At 40.5% G+C, this 18,649-nt stretch overlaps 1 protein-coding gene across 1 annotated transcript in view; it reads left to right on the plus strand.

The window, feature by feature from the left end:
* The first annotated feature begins 504 nt into the window (after window positions 1-504).
* PARD6G (par-6 family cell polarity regulator gamma) overlaps window positions 505-18,649 on the plus strand; it is an 82,787-nt gene continuing 64,642 nt past the window's right edge. The window contains exon 1 of the mRNA XM_083357712.1: window positions 505-827. Within this exon, the coding sequence (XP_083213838.1) occupies window positions 756-827 (72 nt within the window). The 5' untranslated portion in view covers window positions 505-755. The remainder of the gene's footprint in view (window positions 828-18,649) is intronic.

The raw sequence follows: 18,649 nt of genomic DNA on the forward strand, positions 1-18,649 counted from the left end.
CGGGGCTGGGAAATTCTGGGAGTTAAAACTGCACAAGTCTTAAAAGTTGTCAAGTTGCGAGATCCTTGCTTCTTTTTTTTTAAAGTCTCTTCTCAGCAATTAATATACCCAGGCTTTTTAAAGCCCTCTTTATGAATGCTGCTTAGGGGGTGTGTGAAAGCCCTAATAAGCAGGCATATACATAGAATGAAGGCTACTGCTCAGCTTGTAAGCCGCCCTGAGTCTTCGGAGAAGGGCGGGATAGAAATGGAATTAAAATAAATAAATAAATGATACAGCCCCATTATAAGCCACTAAGCGGCCAATTAGGTCGTTAGCAATTATGTCATTAACCGCAAAGCAGGGCAGGCGCCCTCTGGCGGCTGGGAGGGGGACTTGCTCCTGCATTTGAAACGGGCCAAGCTGAAAGGGAGGAGGAGGTTCGTGGGGAGGCGGGGCTCGCTACGTCCTGCGGCCGCCTTCCTATTGAGTCAGAGGCGCGTTGCGAGCTGCCTGAAAGCGATTGTAACAACCAGAAGCCCGGAGAGCCGAGCTAGGCGGGCGTTGAGATTAACGCGCCGGGGGAAAGTATCAAAGAATCTCGGGAGGCTGACCGTTCCAAAGAAGTTACATTCCAGGGTCGAGGCAGCCTTTTTCCAAACGGCTGCCCGAGTGGCAGTTTCTCACGGAGGCGGTGGATCTCGCAGCCCTTCTTGAGGGGGGTGAAGAGGAGGAGGAGAAAGACGGGGTTTTTTTTTTTAGCGGGGGCAAAGAAAATGAATCGGAGTTTTAATAAATCGCAGAGTCTGCGGTATTTCGGTTATAGCGCGGTGGAAGTGAAAAGCAAGGTAAGGACCACCACACACTTGCTTCTCGTCTGAATAAACTCTCCCGTTGCTTCTTCTCTCCGGCACCTTTTCCCCACCTTCCTTCCTCTCCCCCCCCCCCACCCGCTTTTTTTTTTTAATGAATGAAGAGTCTCCTGCTTTCTCTTGTTTTGACTCTCTCCCTCCCCCGGTAACTCTCCGCTTGAAAGAAGAACAACTTATTCGGGCAGCAACTTTTTTTTAAAAAAAAAAAAGTCTCTGCTTTCGATTTAAGAAAGGGATATCAAATTTCGGCCCCCCCCCTATCGCCCCCGCCTACTTAGGATGATATCGATTTCTCCCTTTTAACATCCCTAACGATTTTAAAAAAAAATGCCCCTGGCAACTTCTTCCGTGATCTTCGGGGCCATTTGGGTTTTGAGGTGGTTGGGTTTTATATTTTTTTTCCCCCTTCTGTTTTGAATATTGAGTCTGGATTCTGGAAGGCCGGTGTACCCAAGGCGCTGGCTTTGGGGGGGTTGCCTGTTTGAGCAGAGCGTGGCGATGACCGTGGCACGTTTCTGGCTGGTGGGCTGTTCATAACAAAAGGGAGCGCGCGAGTTGGACTCCGAGAGGAGAAGGCGAGGCGATCGGCCAGGCACGTTAGGCTGGCTGGCTCGCTCGTCTTTGGGATTACTTAACCGAAAAGGGCCATCAGAAGGCCGGACTAGACGGGATGCTGTGCAGATCCCCCCCCTCCCTCCCTCCCTCCCTCCGCGTCGCTACCCCAAATCTCTTCCCCAAATCATCCCTTGCGTAGAAGTGAGCAGAAATGTTCCTCCTCTGCTCACGATCTCTCATTGTTTCTTCCTTAACTTCAAAAAGTGCTTTTTCTTTTCTTTTAAGATAGCGTTTGTTAGACGCAGGGAGGGATGACTGAAAGACGGAAAGGAAAAACTATTTTTTTCTTAAGTTCACACACACACACACACACACACACCCGTCCCGACCGCCCACTTCTCTCCCTTCACCCCTTCGCGTCTTCTTTTCGCCAGTGGCGGCGGTTAAATTCAATTCTTTTTTCCCAACGCCAGTCAGCCTGCAATTAAATCCCATTTTTGGCCCTCCCGATGTTTCAAAAGGAAACCTTCGCCTGGCATTTTTACTGCCGCCTTGCCTGTCTTCAGCGCCGCGGACTCGTTCGCCAATCGTGTTTAAACTTGTTTGGGAAAGTTGCATCCTCGTCTTTGTTGCATCCTTGTCTTTTTCTCTCTCCCACCCCCCCCCGCCCCCCCCCCCCGGAGCTGCCTGATTATCTAGTGAAATTTTCTCCCTTCTCCTTTATTGGAAGGGGGGAGGGGAGAGAGAGAGAAAAGGGAATCGTTTGGTGGTCTGGAAAGATGAGAAGATGCTGGGTTAGACCACATCCAGATTCTTTTTTACAGTTTGTGTGTGTGTGTGTGTGTGTGTGCGCGTGCGCACACACACACACACACACACACGTGTTGTGTCTCTGTGTACTTTGCCCAAACAGCTTTATAATTTGAGCACTTTGGGGAATCCTGAAATGAAGCCGAGCCTGCTTTTGCTGCCTCTTGATCCAGGCCTGCCCAGTGGCAATGGGTGTATAAAGAACCATAAATCGTGTACATCTGAAACATGTGTTTGGTGGAAGGCAGCTCTTCTTTCTTGGAGCTAATGGGTTTTCTCCCAAGAGCGAAAAGGAGGTCTGTAATCTTAACAGCTGTGTTTCAAAGTTTAATTTAGTTTAGTGGGGACCCACCCCCAGACACCCCCATCCCAACATAATCGTGCTTTTGATTCTGTCAGGATTGGAAACTCACCACTCTATAGTGGCCAAAACAGCTCATCCATCCATGTTTGGGAACAACACAATTCTCAATTACTAGGTATCAGGCTACTGTCTCTCTTATAGGTAATTCTCTGTTGTGGTGGTGGTGATCCCCACATCCCGTGTTCCCTATATTGTGTAAAAAGACTGTATCCTGTCGGCTTTGTGGAAGGTATCATGTTTTCAGAAAGAGGGAAAATTGGTCTTGTATCTTTCTCCTTTACGGGAAGTTCTCGACTTACCAGTGCAGTCCAGCCAAAAAGTTCTGTTGCTGTGCAAGACACTTGTTAAGAGAGTTTTGACCCATTTTACAACCTTGCTTACCACTAGTTAAGTGAATCACTACAAGTTGTTAAGTTAATAGTATGTTTTCTAAGTAAACCTGGCTTCCCTCTTGATTTTGCTTGTCAGATGTTGACAAAGGGTGGTGATCCCATGACACTGCAGCCAGTTGCCAGTTTGGATCACGTGATCATGGGGATGGCTGCAAGGGTTGTGAGGGTGAAAAATGGTCATAAGTCACTTTTTTTTCAAAGTTGTAACTTTGAACAGTCACTAAACTAATGGTTTGTAAGTCGAGGACTACCTATATATATTACAAAGGGCTTCTTTTGTCTTCTCTGGCCTCTCCGCCTTTTCTTAGATCCAGGGTAGGCAAGCTTGGCTCTTTTATGACTCGTGGACTTCAACTCCCAGAATTCCTGAGCCAGCCATGCATGCATGGCTGACTCAGGAATTCTGGGAGTTGAAGTCCACGAGTCATAAAAGAGCCAGGCTTGCCTACCCCTATCCCTAGATCAGGCATAGGCAACCTCGGCTCTTTTATGACTCATGGACTTCAACTCCCAGAATTCCTGAGTCAGCTATGGTGGCTCAGGAATTCTGGGAGTTGAAGTCCATGAGTCATAAAAGAGCTGAAGTTGCCTACCCCGGATCTAGATGAAAAACATGCTTAACTTTGCAGCATTTCATTCCCAGGAAGAACTTTAAATCCCTTTGTCATCCTTTCCCAACTTGATGCCTTCTAGATGTAGAAATCTAAGCTCCTCCTATATCCAGGCAAACTGGTTTGAAATTATGGGCGTGGAAGAGGGAGGGAAGGCAGGGCTTGAAATCTAGGCTCTATGGGGATGAAAAAAACCCTTTTCTGTCCACACTCGGCCTACGTGGCAGAGTTTCATTTGACACCCTAGAGAACTTGAAGGACATACTCTTTTCAAGACACAACCAGCTATCGTGGCATGAGGAGACCTGCTTGGCGCCCTGCTGTTGCCAATAGTGAGAACATCTTCCATTGTGTTACTCCAAATAATTTGCCTCCAAAGCCGGTGTGATCTGGCAAGTTTTACTCATAGCATCGTAGACTTGGCAGGAGCTATTTAGGCTAAGGAGGTTAATTGCCTTGTTCCTTGCAGGACTCTGAAATTGCACACAACTAATAAAGGAGATCGTACCGCTTCTCTGGGTGACTGGTTCCACTGCCAGACTTCTCTTAGTACTGGTAGTCCTCGCCTTATGTCGGCAATTGAGCTCAAGGTTTCTGTCGACAAGCGAGAGAGTTGTTAAGTGAATCATTGCAGTTAAATTAATGTGGTTGTTAAGTGGAATCGGTCTTCCCTGTTGACTTTGATTGCCGGAAGGTTGCAAAAGGTGAACACATGACCCTGGGACGCTGCCGCCGTCACAAATACATTCCAGTTGCCGAGCATCCAAATTTTGACCACGTAACCATGCTGCAAGGGTTGTGAGTGTGAAAAACGTCCATTCGTAAGTCATTTTTCCCCAGTGCTTTTGTAACTTCCAACAGCCATTAAAGGAATAGTTGTAAGTCAATGACTATCTATAATAGGAAGTTTCCTTTCCTCCACTGCCCAGATTTGGTCAGACTGAGTCTTCTTGCAACTTAAGCATATTACAGGTAGTCCTCGACTTACAACAGTTCATTTTAGTGACCGTTGAAAGTTACAATGGCACTGAAAAAAGTGACTTATGACCGTTTTTCACATTTACGACCGTTCCAGCATCCCCATGGTCACGTGATCAAAATTCAGGTGCTTGGCAACTGAGTCATGACAATTGCAATCTCCTGGGGGTCATGTGATCCCATTTAGTGACTTTCTGACAAGCAAAGGCAATGGGGAAGGCAGATCCACTTAGCGACCATGTTAGTAACCTAATAGCTGCGGTGATTCACTTAACTGCTGTGGCAAGAAAGGTTGTAAAATGGAGCAGAACTCAGTTACTTTCTTATTTAGCAACATAAATTTTGGGCTCAGTTGTGGTCGTAAGCCGAGTGTATTCTAGATACTGCATTCTGTAAAGAGAGGGAACAGGCCTGACACTCCCTCAGGGAGTTAAAGAGGGACGCGGTGGCTCAGTGGGTTAGGATGCTGAGCTTGTCGATTAGAAGATCGGCAGTTTGGCGGGCTGAATCCCGAGTGCCGCGTAACAGAGTGAGCGCCTGTTACTTGTCCCAGCTTCTGCCCACCTAGCAGTTCGAAAGCACGTAAAAATGCAAGTAGAAAATAGGGACCACTACGGTGGGAAGGTAACAGCGTTCCGTGCGCCTTTGGCGTCTAGTCATGCCGGCCACATGACCACGGAGACGTCATCGGACAAGCGCTGGCTCTTCAGCTTTGAAACAGAGATGAGCACCGGCCCCTAGAGTCGGAAATGACTAGCACGCATGTGCGGGGGAACCTTTACCTTTTTTACAGGGAGTTAAAAGAGTGTTATCATACCTTTTCAAGGCTAAACACAGCTGATTAATTTCTCTTTATTGGACTTATTTTGTAGTCCCCTGGCCCTCTTCCTTGCCCTTCTCTGAATCTGCTCTGGTTTCTCTGAGTCTTTAAGAAGAGGTGCCCAGAATTAGCTACGGTCCTCAGGGCAATCCTCAAGGTGGGATCTGATCAAAGCAGAATAAAGTGGAATAATGTCTTTCTTGAGATTTGCATATTTCAATGAACCATTTATTTAGTGCGCTGATTGGGACGTTCCTTACTCCTGATATCCAAAGTATGCCCTTCCTAGCAATTTAGGTCATTTGTTTTGGTGGAAGTCATTTATGTAAGGATGTCATTGGCATCCATGCACATATTTCACGTAATTGTCATTTGCGTCCAAAGTTGATTGAATTAGGGGAGGGGGTAAATGAAATGTTTCGTTGATTCAGCCTAACATTGCATTTGTCTAACCTAAGGGTGTCCGGCCTTGGCAACTTTAAGACCTGTGGACTTCAACTCCCAGAATTCCTCAGGCAGCCATGCAAACTGATGTGATTGCCACTGATGACCTCTTGCCAGCTTTTCCATTAACTTTCATTGCCAGAAGCAGGCGATGAAGATCATAAATGGCAATCACATGACTGTGGGGTGCTCTGACCGTTATAATTGCAAGCTGATTGCCAAGCGCCCAAACTCCAATTGTGTGCAGGCTGTGATGGCCCCAACTTTGAGATTCCATTGTAAGTGTCCTTGTTCAATGCCATCAGAACTTCAAATGGTTGCTTAATGAATGGTTATCACCAAGGACTACAGGTAGTCCTTGACTTATGACCACAATTGAGCTTAAATTTTCTGTTGCTAAGTGAGACAGTTGTTAAGTGAGTTTTGTCCCGTTTTACGACTTTTCTTGCCACAGTTATGAAGTTGTTAAGTGAGTAACATGGTTGTTAAATGAATCTGGCTTCCCCACTGACTTTGCTTGTCAGAAAGTGGCAAATGATCACATGACCCCAAGACACTGCAACCCTCATAAATATGAATCAGTTGCCAAGCATCTGCATTTTGAACATGTGACCATGGTGGATGCTGCAACATTCGAATGAAAAATGGTCGTAAGGCACAGTGCTGATGTAACTTTGAATGGTCACTAATTGAATGCTTGTTAAGCCGAGGACTACCTGGTCATGGTGAGTACCTACCTACCCAAACTGGCTCGCTACATTTAGTTTTAATGTTTGTAAAATAAGAATTTCTGCCTTACATGGACACTTTTCCCTAATATTACCGATTTTGACAACAGCGTATTTCCTGTCCATCAAGAGCAGGCAAACTTTGGGTGATGCTGTTAATGCCTTTGTCTGCCCTCTGAAGGATATAGTGGTCAACAAGAACATCAACAAAGGTCATTTCAGTTTGTCTTCCAAACTCTGGGAGATGTTATCATCCTCAGGTGTTTTGGTCATTTTTAATTATATTGTCCTTGGCCTGTCTGCATTCCCTTGACTAACTTACCTTCGACTTACTCTCTGCAGCCATCCGATCATCTCTGGTTGCTTTTCAACTTTTTTTTGTCCTTGCAAAGTCCACATCAAGTCCTTGGACTACAACAACTTTGTGTTCCGGACAGCAGAATTTAGTATGTTAGGATTAAAATTCTTCTACGGACGAGATAAATTGAGATGGCAAAGTTCTGAAGTTTAGTATTTGTTTTGCTACTAACAAAGCAAAGTCTTGCCTTCCCCCTTCCAAGTTTGTGGATTAGAATAAATAAATATACATAGTCCATTAACATACTAGCCTGTCATACTCTATCGTGCAACCCCTATTACCCCTGACTGTAGTACTGACCAAGGGCTGAAAGAAGTTATAATGTGAAATATTTTGAAAGAATTTTATTGAGAAGAACTGGGAAAAAAAACAGATCCCTGAATCTATGTCTTATATGCTGTACTAAATCTTTCTTCTCTGGTTAAAAATCCTTTATGTTAAAAAGATGGGACTGCTAGCTGACTCTTCCTTCTCACTGGAAAAAACTTTGACTTCTTACTTCAGTTGGGACCAGAATTTTGGCTGCTAAGTGATGCAGTTGTTTAACAAGTTTTCATGTGACTAGACCCAATTTTAGTCATTTAAGCAAATTACTGCAGTCATTAAGTGAATCACATGGTCATTAAGTGAACTACCTGGTTATTAAGCAAATCTGAGTTGACTTGGCTTGTCAGAAGCTGGCTGGGGAGTTTGCAAATCTCAATCATGTGACTGCAAGATGCTGCAAAAGTCGTAAAAGCGAGCTGGTTGCCACCTGCCCAAACTGCAATTTCTTGACTGCGGGGATGACACTCACAGCTTTGTGGACAGGTCATAAGTCACTTTTTCCAAGGCTGTGTTTTTTGTTTGTTGTTAAACAGCCTTAAGTTAAAAACTATCTGCAGGATCCAATCTGGGTTGGTCACTGGGACCAAAGTTTTCCAAGCTTTTGGACTTGTGCTGGAGCCCATCCCCAGAGTACTTTTCTCTAGCAGTGTATGTGTTTTAGGGCTATTCTGTATGTGGTATTTATACGGTGCTTGTTGTGTGATTGGGCTCTTGATGGCTGGTTGTTGTTTCCTTGTTCTGCCAAGCCCTCACCTCCTAAGTACTTGATAAGCTGGTAGTAAATCAGCACTCCTGTTGACTGACAAGGGGCCTGTCTCCCAGTCTTCAATCACTTCCCTGGCTGTTTTTGTGCCAGCTCGTCCAACAATCTTAATAGCTGCAAAATTAAATGTATGTCCTTGTCCATTACAGTGTGAGGCTACAAATGAGGTCTTCTCATCTGACGGCTCACTTGTGTTCTTGCGGTCTGGTGGTTAGCTTCCTCCCTGTCTGTCCTATGTAGTCATGGGCAATCCGTGCAGGGGATCCAGTAGATTACATTGGAAGTATGTGTCACCTCTAAGCGATCTTTACAATGCATAATTTGTCCCCTCATATGGTAGCCTCTGGGCAGTGTGCGCGATGCCCACTTGCAGATCTCAAAAGCTACCTGTACAATATTTTAATTCCATAATCTTAATACATTTAGAGTGCTGATCAGTGGCTTTTGAAAATGGCCCATGAGCTCAAAAATGTGTGCTTTGCATCATATCATTCAAATAACTGAATTTTTCAGGAAAACACTGGATGTTTATAAATGCTAATGCTGAATGTATCCTTCATACTAGTTGCTTTAATTACAATATTCTTTATTTAAAAAACCCTCTCTTTTTTGCTTGTTGTGGCAACTTTCCTCTGAAGTTCAAGTTAAGTGGTATTAGCCTGGACTTACTTCTTTTACTCTTCCTGATGAATTGACATTAGCTGTTGGTGTGCTTTTAGATAGTTTAGTTACTATGATATGAGAAGTACAGGTAGTCCTCAACTTACAATCATTTGTTTAGTGACCATTTGAAGTTATAGCGACACTGAAAAAAAGTGACTTACGTCTGTTCTTCACATTTACAAATGCTGCATCCCCTGGTCACGTGATCAGAATTTCAACACTTGGCAAATGGCTTGTATTTATGACGGTTGCAGTGTCCCGGGGTCATGTGATCACCTTTTGTGACCTCCTGACAAACAAAGTCAATGGGGAAGCCAGATTCACTTAACAAGTGTGTTTCTAATTTAACAGTTAAGTAAATATTCTCTTAACTGTGACAAGAAAGGTCGCAAAATGGGGCAAAACTCACTTAACAACTGTTTCGCTTAGCAACAGGAATTTTGGGCACCATTGTGGCCATAAGCCAAGGACTACCTGTTTCTAGATTTTACCAGAGCAAGTACTCTTATTTCTGCCAAAATTCTGTCACGCAAAACGACAATGTTTTCTAAGGATTGTCTCTGGCTGTTTCAGTGAACCCAAAGGAGTAAATCAAACGCAACACTTTATTAACTGTGGGTCTTGATGGAATCTTCACTTTCCTATTAAAAATGACTACAAAAATGAATGGGGAAAAAAGTGCTTTAAAAATAAATCAGTGGTGTGAGATTGTGGTACTAGTTTGGTGTGACTTGCCTAGAAGCCAGGACAGAGGTTGCTTTGAAAAAAAAATATTGTTTTGACTAAAAGCTAACATAGTTCTGTCTGATTAAGTTCACTCAACTACATTCCTAGCAAACCAGTTCTGATGATAGAGATTAGTTTTTTGTGGTTTTAGCCTTCTCTCCAGGCAGTGATGGCATTCCTTTTGTTTTGGAAAAAAAAAAGAACATCCAGGGAAAACATGTGTATGAGAATGGATTTTTATCTCTGTTTTAATTGGAAAATCTGTTTCTTAAGCCATTTATTGTCATCCTTCTGGAAAGGCCTCTTCTTTGCTCTTAATGAGCACCCCATCAACTTCTGTTAATAGTTCAAGTATATCATTTGACTTCTCTTGAATTAAATCTCTTCGGTTTAAAAAGAAAAGCAGTTACATTATGTCTCATACAGAGAAAAGGTAGTTTCTTACTTTCATGGTGCTTTAACCTGAGGAAATTTGCTGATGCTCAGTCCTGCAGTGAGAGAGATTCATGAGAAAAATGGACACAAAGCAGGCTTAAGTTTGGAAATCACCTCAGCGATATCATAATTAGTCCAGTTTTAAACGGTGATCAAATACATATGTGGATTTTAAGTCTACCAGTGAATACTGGTCATGACTGCTGTATCGTATCTTCAGGATTAAAATCGGTAAGCTTATTGTTGGGGAAACGTACGTAGGAAGTTGTGATTGGCTTCCTGTGCTGCTTATCAGGCATCAGATTAGCCATTGGTAGAACAATATAGCGTTGGGTCAAGTAGCCTTAGTCTTATCCTAGCAGGCTTTTATTTTTGAAGAGCATCAAGATTGTTTTAATTAGCACAGACTTGTATAAAACAGGATAGTTTGAGGATATCTGAGCTTGCTTACCATAACAGGTAATGATGCTTCCCCTTCATAACTTTCCTCTTGTTCACCAGCCACGTTTGTGTTGACCTACAGCATATTAATCTTTCAGAAAGGTTTGAGTGATCAAATACATATGTGGGTATATGAAGATAATTTTTATTTGTACCTAATGTTCAGCAGTAAATAAACTTTAAAATGGGTCTCCTAAAATGTATAGTAGAACCAGCCAAAACACAGATATAGTAAGTCAGGCAGTAAATGCACCCGATTGATTGAGACCTGTGTCTTCTCTAGTCTATTGGTGATTGGAATGAATGAATAGGCCTTGTCTTGGGAAAATATCCTTATTAAGTTGAACATTATTATAATATACAAAGCTTAAATGTTATGTAAGAAAGTATATCAACGTGAGCCTTCAGCAGTGTTCCATCCTGAGTTTTAAATTGGTAGAACTGGCTATCTAATATGTTGTCTAGACAGTTAATGAAACATATGTATATTGGTAACAATCTGAAACAGCCTTAGCAGGAGTAGTGCAAAGGATATGAAACCATTAAAACCTCAAAATGGTATCACTGGCTAAACTATTCTAGATCAGATATGGGTCAAAATGCCACCTAGCAGGTGATTCTTCTTCCTGGCAGATGTTCATGATGTCATTCTTTAAAAATTAAATGGAGGTTAGATCAACTCTAAACTGTAGCACTAAAGCTTGTTAAAACCTGTCCTGGGAACTAGAAAGTTCAGAATGAGAGCTTACCTTTTCTTCCTTGCCCTCTAATGCTTTAGGTTGTTTTTTTTAAGGTGTGAGTGGGTGCCTTTTACAGTCTTCCTGGCCTTTCAAGTGTAATCAGATTGCGAATCCTTATGTTCCTCTTATGTTTTCAAAATGAAAGAATTATAGAGCTAAGTCAGTTCAATAATATACAAAGTAACTGAATCTGGATCTTTCTGTAAGGAACTGAAAAAATACTCTCAATACTCTTTGTATTCTCAAAATACAAAGTGGCTTTAGTAAAATATCAGGAGAACTAATATCTCACAAGTGCAAGAGCGGTCACAGAAATCTGATCACCAAATTAAGTCATTGAAAGGACTATGTTTTTCTTTTGGATGACACAGAATATCTGCAATTTGTCCTTGTCTGGCTTTGGGACTGAATTCATGTGGAGAACTAAATTTTCTATGCCACCAGATGGCTAGACCTCAAATTAGCAATGCACCTAGATTATTTAATAGAACTCAAGCTTTTCTTCATTTTGTTGAATGGGGGAGGGGGGCAAGGATGGCATGCCGCATTGAAATGACTTTGATCATCCTAAGAGCCATGTCCTAGCAGTTAATCATGGGATAATGTAGTCCTGTTTTCTTATAGCCAGAAATATTAATATGCAGGTGATGGTTGGTAATCTCTCTTAAGCTTGGTTCACATTGCACTAACGTTATAGGTAGTGCTCGACTTAAGAGCACAAATTAAGAGCACAACTGGGACCAAAATTTATGTTGCTAAGTGAGTAATTTGTTAAATGAGTTTTGCCCCATTTTACAACCTTTCTTGCTAGTTGTTAAGTGAATCACTGCAGTTTTTAAATTAGTAACAACTGTTGATATGTCAATCTGGCTTCCCCGTTGATTTGGATTGTCAGAAGTTGGATTATGCATCTAATAAATCAGCCAGTGTTATGTTATTCCACAAATTGTGGAATGTGAAATATGTGTAAACCAATACCTGGTCTTTCTTAAGGAGCTGATCTTTGATGTCTGAGACATCAGAAAAAAAAAAGAAACACAGAAGGGCTACTGGGGGCATCATTTGACTGCCAGGTGAATGCACATCAGTTGCTCAGTAAAAAGATCGGCGTGCAGACAGTCTAAAAACCTGTTTGTTAGTTTTTGATATAAATTGTATAAGAAAGTTCTTCAGGGCTTCCGGTTTGCGCACGCGGTGCTTTCGGACGCGCAAAAAGAGCTCCCTCCCTGCTGTCTGATCTTTCTTCATTGGAGTACCCTGAAAAGAGTCGAAAGTCGCCCTGGAGGGCGACCACCGCAAGGAGGCCCTCCTATGATCATGGAAGGGCAGCAGCCCTCCGCTTGAATCCAGAGCAGCTCCTTTTGGCCCGAAGAAGAAGAGACCGGCATCAACATGGCCGATCATTAAGCCGTTCCCTGCCGAAAGCCAAAAGTACCATCTAGCACAATGAAGCAATCTGGAGGACTTGGGTGAGACTTTTCCTTTCTTATCCCCCTAACTGCCTGCCTGTGGGACTTTTCTGAAAATGTTCTCCCCTCCTTTTTGAAAAAAAACAGCTTTTGTATACTTGGGGGAATAACATTTTAAGCCTTAAAGTGAAGAAAGAAAGAAAAAACACCATCTGATTAAGCAAAGAAACTAAGTAATCTCATTCCTACTTATTAAAAAGCTCATATTTTTGTGGGGATCTACTACCCTATTTTCTGTTTAAGATGTGAACTAAGGAAAAAAGAATGGACTAATTATATAAAAGCTTTATATTAATTTGGAGGAAAAAAGAATTTTACAACTTATTCTATATGCTACTGATGACATCCTGTGGTTAAACTTGGAATTGCAAGTAAACCTTTTGCTTATTCTGACAGCTGACTGAATAACAGAGTTGTCCTTGATATTATCTTCAAAGACTAGTGTGGGAACACCTGGCACTGAAAACAACTTTTAGGAGCATTGGAGGTGGAAAATTACTGACTTCTATTAAAATAGCCTCCATGGAAGACTTAGCTGTAAACACTTAACAAAATGGATGACTATATCCCACCACTTAACTGCAAATTGATATTGGACACAATCTTGGCTATAACTGAACAAATTAAAGCCAAATTGCATGATAAACCTGACAACTCAAAGCCACCAGACCAAACTTTGACCTTAAATGATGAACTGACAACCCAAAAACAAATAGAAGAACTGGAAATTAACATTGAAATAGGAGACTTCAAAGACTTCAACAAACGCAGCCTCCAGAGAACTTTGAAGTCCAAACTCCAACTTTAACTACAAAACTTACAGTTCAAAAAACAACAACACCCAAAGAAAGCAACATTAAGAGGAAGATATCAAAGGCCTTCAAATACAGTATGTTGAGGATTCAGCTAATGAAACAATAACAACATTAGCTACTATGTTCTACCTAACCCAGATGGAAATGGAACAAGAATTACATCAAACATCAAAAAACTGAGCTATTAAAGCAATATTTCAATGATTATAAAGGGGACACCAGCTTGGCAAAACTGTCATTTGGATGGTCTCCGTGGATGCAAATAAGAGGTGGAGGAAGAAAGGGAGACACATTTGAGAATTTAAAGACGCTTAGATGGAAACCTGATTGGCACAAAAGGAAGGCGAGAGTTAGATTTAAAGAGTTAGACTTGTCTTTTTGGGGGGATTTGTAAGGACAGAACTTAAAAAATCTTTTTTGATGGACCAAGGGGAATCTTAAAAAAAACAAAAACTGATTTCATATTTAGGTTTTAGATTTTTAAAGGAAAACAAAATTAAGCTTTTAGAATAAAACTTTGAATTATACTATAGAATTTAGAATCTTATAATATAAGATAGTATTTTAATGTGTTGAATGGTTAAGACAAAAAATCTTTTCTAACAATTGGTGATTTGTTAAGATGAAAACTAGAATTTACTGTCAAATCATAAGAATGATTTGTAATGAACAATGTAAGTTTTGTAGACAAGACAATTATTCTTTTCTGAAATAGGGAATTGTAGGTTACCCAAAAAGTAAGCTTTCTTCTGTATATTATAGGCCACTTTAGAGTATTTTATTGCAGTTAGGTAAAACTTAAAAACAGGATTTTGATATGTATTAGTCTAATTACATTGAAAACTTTCTTAATTGATTAGGTCATATCTAGAAATGTATTAACTTGATCACTTTGACTATGTGAAAACTAAGGGAATCAGGGAATTTTTATTAATGCAACCTGAACTATTTACAAACAACTTGTTATTTGTTACTTTTCACTACCCAACCACCATATTGCTTCACCAATACATGTGTATGTAAATATTGAAAAACCAATAAAACTTGAATAATAAAAAAAGAAACTTCTTCAGCATGAGGAACAATCCTGAGATGGGATTGAAACAATTGCAATTATACTTGGAATCCAGTAGTCCCATTTTTTCTTCCTCCTTCCAATGGTTACATTTTCCACAAAATGTGAATTTGGACCCTAAATTTATTGAGACACTGGCTTTCCTAATAAGAAAACTGAGAAATTTGCAAGATTGAAAAATGTTTGTAGGCTCTAAATTGAGACCTCTCTTCTGTAATACAAAATACAGAATACCAGAATTGGAAGGGACCTGAGAGGTCTTCAACCCTATGCTCAGGCAGAAAGCCCTATATCTATTTGCTTGCTGAATCTTTTTGCTAGCCTCCTTTGGAAAGATCTTAAAAATAGACAAAATCACTGGTTGTTATTTTTTAAAAAAGCCACATGTGACTTCTCCTTTAATTGCAACTTATCTTTCAACTTTTATCATCTTTAGGTGTAGCAGTGTATTGACACATCCGTGCATATTTTGCTATTGTTGTTTGAACAAATATTTGCAACAAAATATTTGAAGCTGATCCTGTCTTTAAGATGCCATATTTTAATTATTGGGGCTTTATCAACTAAAAACTGTCTTGAGTTGGTGTCATTTTTATGGGTCCATTCAAAAGCCCATTTCATCCACTTTATGAATCCCTGTGTTCTTTTAAGAGAAAAAGATTAAGCCGATGAATTTAATTTTAGGAGGGGTTTTGGTTTTTTTGAGGTGAGAGCTGTGCTAGAGCACCAAGGCTTGGATGATATGTCAGTTGTTATCTGCATGCTAATTTGTGAGGGAAAGGTAACTCATACCAGATTTTTTGAAATATCAATTTTTTTCAAGCATCCTTAATTGTTTGTTCCTGGATTATCATTGTTGAATATCCTAAGAGTTGGAATGCCAGAGTTGTAAAGGTGACATGTAATGAATCTCGTCAATGTGATCCAAGGGTGTCCATTTTCATGATGTTTACATTGTTTTGGATTAAGTGAAATGTTGCTGGTTCTCCCTTAGCTTTAGTTTTTGGTGCATTCTGGAGTCAACTAGTTGACTGGCAATCCTGCCCTAATGAGATAGAGCAGCATCAAAGCCATGTCTGGTTTGCCTTGCTTGATAACACTTTATTTTCTAAAGCTACTAATACAGTCTGCTAATTTAAGTCTTAATTCTGCTACACGTAACTGTGTTGCGTCTGTCCTAATTTTTGTAAGTACATGATTTCTTGAACCGTATAAATTGTTAGAAATTTCTTGCTGGTTTTTAAATAAAATAAAGCATATTTTTAACCATTTAACAAGTCTTTGATCTGTGCTCAAAAATCAAGGAGTTAACCATTTTGTTGGACATCCTCTTTATTAAGAATATGCTATGTGAAAAACATTCTATTTAAACATTGAGAGACTTCTCTTGTTCTTTTGAGTACTCTATTATATGATGATGTATGGTGTCTGAAATAGGAAACCTCTGCCTTTTAGTGCAGGTTAAAACAGAACTGTCATACCTGAGAATTCTTCTAGGTTAAGGGTGTCAAACTCGCAATGTCACATGACGTGTCGTGACATTTTTTTCCATTGCCGGCAATGGGGTGGGTGTGGTTTCGGCATGATGCATCCGGCCCATGGGCCAGCAGTTTGACACCCCTGTTCTAGATCATGATAACTATTATTTTAGGGAACTGGTGAAAGTCCTAGAAGACAAAATTGATCACTGAACCTGATGCCCTCTGGAAGCAAGTGGATTTGCTGGAAGGGGTTTGATTGGAAGGCATGAGGTTGCAGGGACAACCTTGTTATTAACAACTGCAGTGATTCACTTAACAATTGCAGCAAGAAAGATCATAAAATGGGGCACTTAACAGCTGTTTTATTTAGCAACATAAATTTGGGGCTCAGTTGTGTTTGTAAGTCTACACCAGGGGTGGGCAACTAGGGCAACTTTACAACTTGTGGAGTTCAATTCCCAGAATTCCTGAACTTTGCCCTAGTTGCCACCCCTGGTCTACACAGTTGTATCAATACTTGGATTTTTATTTATTTATTTTTTGAGCTTTGTTTCTGAATGATCATATTCCTGTTTCTTCCTCTGGGAATTTTGAATTCATTTTACTGTTTAAACCATAGCAAGAAGTTGGAGAAGTCTTAAATTTCACTGAACTTTGGTAGAAGCAAGCATTGCTTGGTAACACCTAGAGGGGCAACTTCCTTTATTGCGGATTTCAGATCTCAGATCTTTTCAGAACTCAGCAGACTGGAGACTGGAGAAGGTCTTTGTTATTTCACCATTTAAAAAATGGCAGAGGAGAGGGATCTATTGTGTCACTGCACAGTAATCCTGCTGAGCACCATCAGTTTATCGATTGGGCATTTCCATGGAAAATTAGTTGAGTGGGGTTGTGCAAAGTATTCTTTTGATGGAGGAGCAACCCAGATTTAGAGAAGGGTGATCCACACTCAATCAATGATTATCCTCTAACATTTATAGAGAAATGCATCTTTTCAGGGTAAAATTTATGTTGCTTTTATTTTTTTATTATAAAATTTATTGATTTCAAAAGATAAGATACAATACCAAATACAAATAAAAAGAAACGAACGAAGAATAACAACTACAAAGAAGTCAAGAAAAAAATTAACAATTTTGGGTAAAAAAAAGAAAATATAGAGAACAGATATACAATTAACACTAAATATAGCTAGTCCTTGACTTACAACAGTTCATTTAGTGACCGTTCAGAGTTACAACAGCACTGGAAAAAGTGATTTATGACCAATGTCTGTGGAGATTCTCAGTCATCCTGGTCACAAGTCATCCCAAAGGTGTTTTTTCAGGAGGCAACTGGGCTTTCTTGTTTTTCTTTGAATGAAAAACAAGAAAGTCCAGTTGCCTCCTGAAAAAGCACCTTTGGTCTGACTTATGACCATTTTTCACACTTGCAACCATTCTGGCATCCCCATAGTCACATGCTCAAAATTCAGATGCTTGGCAGCTGACTCATATTTATGACAGTTGCAGTCTTCCAGGGTGATCACCTTTTGCAACATATTGACAAGGAAAGTCAATGGGGAAGCCAGATTCACTTAACAACTGTGTTACTTACTTAACTGCATTGATAAGCCCTAATAAGCAGGCATATACATAGAATGAAGGCTACTGCTAAGCTTGTAAGCCGCCCTGAGTCTTCGGAGAAGGGCGGGATATAAATGGAATTTAAAAAAATAAAAATTAAAAAATGATTCACCTAACAATTGTGACAAGAAAGGTCGTAAAATGGGGCAAAAGTCACTTAACAAATGTCTCACTTAGCAACAAAGATTGTGGACTCAATTGTGGTCATAGGTTGAGGACTACCTATATATAACACCCACTCTGGCTGAACGTTGATAAATATAATTTCAACAAACCTAATAGATTCCCCCTCTTGCTCAACAGGTCTACAAATAGTAAATTTTCCCATCTCTATTACTAAATTACTGTTTTAAACCACAATCGCTTAACTCTATACCCCAAATAAAATTCTATTGTCTATCAATTAAATCGACCCAATCTCTGTTCAATGCAAAAAAAATTGTTAATTGGTAACCCAAAAAGTTAAACTAATCTTCAAAACCCTCAGTTAACAGTCCATTGATATACGGTATTTTAACATCCATAAATGGCTTCCAATCTCTTACATACTTGTGAAATTTATGTTGCTTCTATTGATAAAAGACGGGTTGTGGCTTGAACCACAGAAACAAGCTCTAGGTGTCAAATTGAGTGCCTCCTCCATTAACCAGTCTCGTCTTCCGATATTCTTTAATCTGTTCTTTTACTACATAAAAACGATTGAGAGTAAATCTGCTGGAACCCATCGGGAGACTTCTGTCTTCTTCACTGCCTCTCCGAAAAATAGAATAAAACCAAGTTGCATGTTGATACTAATAATCCCTTTTTTAGTTCCATATTAATGTCTTGTTGCACACTCTGTCGAAATCTGATTTTCACCCCGTCCCCATGCTGCCCAACAAACCTGTCTCATTCTATTGTATGTGGTTAATTCAGCTATCCTCTCTAAGCCCAAGTGGGCTTTCCTGTAAAGAGTAAAGTCAAGTCATCAATCACAACAGAACAAAAGTAGCTGTATTTTTTTTTTAAAAAGAGACCTGCTGGTTGCATCGTGCTTGGCAAATTCAGCCCCAGGTGTTAAAATATCTGAGTGTCTCTTTTTCAAACCTCAGCTATGTGAAACGAACAATTAAGGGCTGCTTCCATATGGGCCCATTAGTCTCATGAATGCCGTTCTGTGCCAGGCAAACTGTGTAATG

Source organism: Vipera ursinii (assembly GCF_947247035.1).
Source record: "Vipera ursinii genome assembly, chromosome: 3".
In the NCBI taxonomy this organism is placed as follows: domain Eukaryota; kingdom Metazoa; phylum Chordata; class Lepidosauria; order Squamata; family Viperidae; genus Vipera; species Vipera ursinii.